Source organism: Coloeus monedula (genome assembly GCF_965178545.1).
Source record: "Coloeus monedula genome assembly, chromosome: 3".
Classification (NCBI taxonomy): domain Eukaryota; kingdom Metazoa; phylum Chordata; class Aves; order Passeriformes; family Corvidae; genus Coloeus; species Coloeus monedula.
In genome coordinates, this window is record NC_138783.1 from 116336059 (window position 1) to 116342058 (window position 6000).

The window sequence follows — 6000 nt, forward strand, 5'->3', positions numbered from 1 at the left end:
ACTAAGAGGCTGAAGGAAGGTATTCCTTTCCCCTGCTGCTTTCTCCCATCCTCTTCAGCCAAGGGGGTGTCTCAGGATTTACATACCCCATGTTAAGCCCACTCTGTTACAAGCTCTTCCACAGCAGAGTTAAAGAGGAAAAACATGCAAACACATTTTTCAAGCTTTCCCTACAAAAAACTGACACAGACAAGAGCAAATGGCAGTTTGGAAATCAAATATTTTATTCAAATTAAAAAAAAAAAAAAGAAACCTTTGATAGAAATGCCACTGCTGTTCCTGCTGAAGTTAACGCTACTTTACACCACATTTCATCATTGGTATGATCTAGATAATGTAATAACTGCTGGATGACAACTCCTATAAGCCTGCCAATTCATTACAAATTTAGAGATATTGGACTAGAAACTAATATTCCTTTGCAACCTGAAGTTATATTGTATTGTCAAGTCCTGCAGCACAAAGGTTGGAGCAAGTTTGTCTTTTACAAGGAAACATGATATCTGAAGCATACTATTAAAGCTAAATGTCCTTTTTTAGTGTGTTGCCTGAATATGTTGGCATTCTATACATGGGAAGAAAACCCGTGAGCTTCTGCCAGTGTCATCAAATTAAGATCAATTTCCAACATCACTTCTAAATGCTATTTTAGAAGATGCTTGATCCCACTGAAACCACACTGATGGAAAGAGTAGGCAAAGTGACAGATGTAAAACTTATTGTTCTCCCTTCTTCCTCCTCTTTTGAGCTGCAATTTACCACTCAGCTAATAAATAGATGTGAGTTAAAATTAAAAACTGATGTTCATGTGCTTATCGATCCCACCCCCATCCTGTAACAGCTGCAGAATTTCCTCCTCCACTCTGCCATGTTCTCACTGTGGTTTTTAGAGCTGCACAGTTTTTGTGCCTACTGTGGGTAGAACCTTATTGAGGGAAATAATGAACACTTGGGGTCATGGCAATATCTGAAAAATGCAACCAGAAGGGCCCCCCTACCGTGAGGGGCTGGTTCAGACACCCCCCAGGACTGGAAACACCAGAGCAGAGAACAGGAGCTGCTCTAAACAAATATGGTGTGTTCTTCCCTTAAAAACACCAGTTCTTTGATTTAGTGCCATCAGGATTATGGTTGTATAATCCTCACTTGTGTTTATGTGGTTCCAAGATGCCAAATATCATTTCAATGGAATGGTTTCAAGGGAATTCAGGAGAACAACCCAGGAAAGAGCCCCAGTTTTATCATTTAGCCACCTGAAGCAGCCACAGTTTCAGCCAAAAGCCTCCACTTACACCTAACATTTCACACATTCTCTGTCCTCCTCCAACAGCCTCCTGCTGAACACACCTGTCCAGAGGGATAGGGACATGTTCCAGGTTCTCCCTCAACCCTGACAGAAAAGGACACCCTCTAGAAGTCTGCCTGCTGTGGGACATGCCCAAACCACCATGTGTATCACCTGTTGGGAAAGCAGAGGCTGCCTTGGTGATGGGTGTCTCACAGACACACCTCAAGCACGGGGGGAAGCTCCATTTTCAGGAGAGCACCTTTGACCCCAGAGTTATCCCATGTCAGCATCCACCTTTGCTGAGTTGGCTGCTTGGACACCTCCCAGCGAGAGTGGTCTGAGTTCCAAAGCAAAGATTCAGCTCTCCAGGCTGCAGAGCAGAGTTGTCTGCATGAGCACGCCCATGAGGACAGCTCATTCCCCCAGGAATGCCCTGCACCTCCCAGTTACGGGACACACAAACACTCTCCATGATCCCTTTGAAGGTGGACACAGCACAGCAGTGGCTGCAGGATTCCAAAGCCAACCTAAGGCAAAGGGAAAGAGCTTGTTGTAGCTCACAGAAGCAACATTCGGTGTTCTTTGCTTTCAAAGCCTGACCAAAAACTCTGCATTTATGCAGAGATAAGTCCCCAGCTCTTCACCTTCCCAACTAAGCAAGTCAGATCCCTAACAGCTCTTTGAATTTCATGTGCTTGATCACTTGACACCTGTTTCCAAAGGAAAGCCAGAATATTCTTGCTGCTGTCTGGTAATTAGGCTGATTCTCAAACATAAAAAGCTGCTGGCTCAAAGCACACACCACTTAAGGGGGGCACATCAGCACCCTGGCAATCAGTGCTGCACTTCACTCACATTGCACGAGGCTCTTGCAATGCAAGTTCATCAATCACAGGTGCCTCAGGCAATCAAAAAGAGATTTCCCAAATGGCTCCCCCAAAGTCAGACACCTAAATAACACCTATTAAAGCTGAGCTTGTCCCCTACACCAGCAACACCACCCTGATCCTATAAAATCAAAAGGAAATAAATGCATCCAAGGCAATCTCTGCTAGAGACTCCTCATCCCTGAGCCACTGGAACAGCACCCAGGGCTGCAGGACCATATTGTTTCAGTGTTCTCCTTCCCAAGCACAGACCTGACTCCTGATGACATCCAGGAACATTCCACACAGAAGGCAAGAGTGAACGTCATAAAAATGTCTGTGTGATTGAATGCTTCTTGTGAACCCTCATGGCAGGGGAATGCCACAACCTAACATCATCTGCAACATGTCAGGATAGTTAAATGACTGATCAGATGACAGGATTCCCTGTGGTGAATTGAGTTTATGCCAGATGTGAGTCTAGAGGCTCACTGGTACAACTACTGATTCTGAATAGAGATTTGGCATTGGTCTGTGGGCTCATTACCCAAGATCTCTTCCCCCAGTTTATCCTGTGTGACTGGAGATCTTTCATGGAATACAGGCTGCATCTCATGGCTGCTCATTGACAGTAGCTGATATTTCTCAGCACTGCTCTCCTCTCCAGGCTCATTAAAAACAACAGAGAACACCTACAGACCTAAAGAAAAGGCTCCTCAGTTATCTGAGGACAGACTTTCAGAGCTAAAAATGTATTTCAATGTACATTGACATTCTCAAGGAGTTCCCATACAGCTAAGGGACCTGTCTGCCACTAAACCAGGCACCAGGAAGCACAAATCACGATTTGCAAAGTCACCAGGTGAACTCTTAGACCTCACATTCCCACTGACTACTTATGGGGCCAGGCTTCTGCCCAGCAGACAGAACTCATTAAACACATTTTCAGACAAATATTGCAGAGAAAGGAGTGTAGTGTTCTTCTGTAGAAAAGGTCCTTATCCTTCCTGAAAAAATATAAGCTAGCTGCTAGAAAATAGAAAAGTACTACAGTCCAATGAATGACTGCTTCCTTTTCAGCTTTTCCTACCAGAGACTGGTGATCACAGAATGGTTTGCATTAGAAGGGACCTTGAAGATCATCTTGTTCCACCCCCTGCCATGGGCAGGGACACCTCCCACCATTCCAGGTTGCTCAGAGCCACATCCAGTCTTTCCTTGAACACTTCCAGGGATGGGGCAGCCACAGGTTCTCTGGGCAACCTGTTGAAGTGCCTCACCACTCTCACACTCATAAATCACCCTTATCACTGTCCATCAACAGGGAAGAAGTTAATTCTGCTTGAAGCAGTAAAATGAGAATTCATGCAAAGTCTCAGTAAATAACTCAGGGAGATGAAAGCACTTTTCAGAGATTTCTGCGACCACATTTCCAGTGCTGCTCAAATCCAGGCAATTGGTAACAGAACAAAAAAAACCCCTTCCCACCCTCCCAACACTGTTGTATGTGGGATAATCTTTTGATGGCTCAAATTGAGCCTCTTTTCAATCACCCTGTCCACAGATTTTTTAGCAGATTAAGCCAAAAAAATAAATATCTTTCAATTACAGCATTGGAAGTGAAAACCACCAAGACCCCCCCAACAGCAAACAGTTATTTAAGAGCTTCCCTTCTGCTCAGGGTTTTTTGCCTCATTTTTAACAACAATCTTTTGCAGTGAGGTGGTTTGGGGTGGTGTAGTTGCTTTCATCTGCCTTTTGGGGGAAGAGCTGACAGCAGGGAACAGCAGGGAGGCTTCACTTCACTAGAGCTGTAAGCGATAAACTCCCCAGTTTTGTCAGGGGAATGGCAGTAGCACTGAAGACACCGAGTGCAGTGCTCAGTGGCACAGGACACAGCTCTGCGCCAGAGGAACATCTCCCAGCTCCAGGAGTTTGCCAGGAATACAGCTGTCAGGCACAAATAAATGCACTTTTAATAATGAACCGCTGTGTTGGTGGCAGGGATGATCTTTATGTTCACTGGGTCTCTTTAAATCCAAAAGGCAATCAGTCTAATTCAAATTATGAACGGTAATTACTGAGCAAATACAACCCAGCACAAAGCTGTGACAAGAATGCCTCGTGTAGTTATAGCAGGTACAGCAGCAGCACCCAAACATTATTCCTCTCCATAAGATTTTCCCCCAAATGATAAATTTACAAGGTGGAATAGTGCTGCTGCCATCTCACAGCACACTTCAGCCAGCCTGGGTGGAAAGTCACAGTGGCTGGGAATAAAAGCAACAAAAAAAACCAAACCCACACTGCACGAACTCCAGGCAGGTGACAGAAATACAGGCAGCAGCAAAGGAGAGGTCAGGAGAGCCTGGTGCATCACACCTGGGCTGCCTGATCCCTGCAGGCAGCAGTGATGAGGATTTCCTCTCCTCTCCCCACTTGGCATGACCTGAAAGCCAAAATGTGAGCTGCTCCTCAAAAATCCCCACACCACAGACCAGGCTGCTCCTGCTCTTCATCTCCGGTTTACACCTTGTGGAAAACCACAGCTGAGTGTAACACCTGCACAGCAAGTAGTCACAACTTATCCGGTGTCACTCAATTTTGCTTCTAAAAAAGGAAAATCCCATTTGTCAATGGAGTAGCAGGTGTTTTATAACAAACAGCCTCCAAAAATAGGTGCTGGGTAAGGCGTAGTTACAGGTACCTCAGCTGATTCCCACAGAATGAGCTGCACTAGAGAACGTGGGATCTCTCAGCTGAACCTCTCAGCATTTGACGGTCTACACCAACAAGGAGTCGTTCTGTCTAACAGTACTTTTAACTAAAAAAAAAAATCTAGTTTGAACTTTTCCATTGCAGAGAGAAAAGAAAAAAAAAAAAAAGGCAAGCAAAAAACCCCGCAAGTGCAAAATTTCAGCTTATTTATTTACAAGGGTACAAGTGATCCTTACATGTTTGGCACTATTTACATTTTTTCCCCTCGACTGTAATCGTTCTCAGGACACTACTTATAAAGTTTACATCAACACCCAAACACAAACAGGGCGGTTTTTTCCATGAGCTCTAGCAGGCAACTTTCCCACAACTTACTAAATCCTCCTTTCTGCATAGGAAAGCGCTGGGTAGAACAAGAAATTATTGGGGTTTTTTAATTAAGACTCTCCAGCGGCGTGCCTGGTCCTTCAAAGGGCAAAAATACCACCTTGCCTTATGCTCTGCAGGCACACACACACCTGTGGGGATGTATTTATCAGAGCTTAAGAGGAGATGCTGAGAGCCCCCCCCCCCCCACTCCCGGGACCTCCGGAGCCTCCGCGCGTCCCCAGCCCGGGATGCGCCGCTCCCTCCTCAGCCGCCCGCGGAGAGGCGAAGGTGACGTTCACCCTCCGAGGGTGCTGCTGCTGCTGCCCCGTGTCCGGTGCCGCCCGCCCCGCTCAGCCCCAGCTCACCTCGCTCATGTCGCGACAGTGACAGTGGCAGCGGCCCCGCCGGCGCTCAGCGCTCCCGCTGCCCCGCGACGCGCGTTAAGAAGCGGCGCCGCGCGCCCGGCCCGGCCCGCGCCAGCCAATCAGCGCCGCGCGCGCGCGGGCCCCACCCAATCCCCGCGCTCCCCGCATCCCGAGAGCGCGCGGCGCCCCCTGGCGGCCCTCGGCGCTCATGGCCCTCACGGCCGGGAGCGCTTCTCGCGTCCTCCTCATCCTCCTCTTCCTCCTCCTCATCATCCTCCTCCTCCTTTTCTTCCTCCTTTTAATCTTCTTCCTCCTCCTCCTCCACCCCCCCGCACTTCCCCGAATGCCCGGCACCATGCGCTTCCCTTGGGGGCGGCTTCGGGCATCCTTGCAG

At 47.5% G+C, this 6000-nt stretch overlaps 1 protein-coding gene across 1 annotated transcript in view; it reads right to left on the bottom strand.

The window, feature by feature from the left end:
* PCP4 (Purkinje cell protein 4) overlaps positions 1–5660 on the bottom strand; it is a 47137-nt gene extending 41477 nt beyond the window's left edge. Inside the window, exon 1 of the mRNA XM_082277376.1 lies at positions 5607–5660. Within this exon, the coding sequence (XP_082133502.1) occupies positions 5607–5615 (9 nt within the window). The 5' untranslated portion in view covers positions 5616–5660. The remainder of the gene's footprint in view (positions 1–5606) is intronic.
* Between the last annotated feature and the right edge of the window lie 340 nt (positions 5661–6000).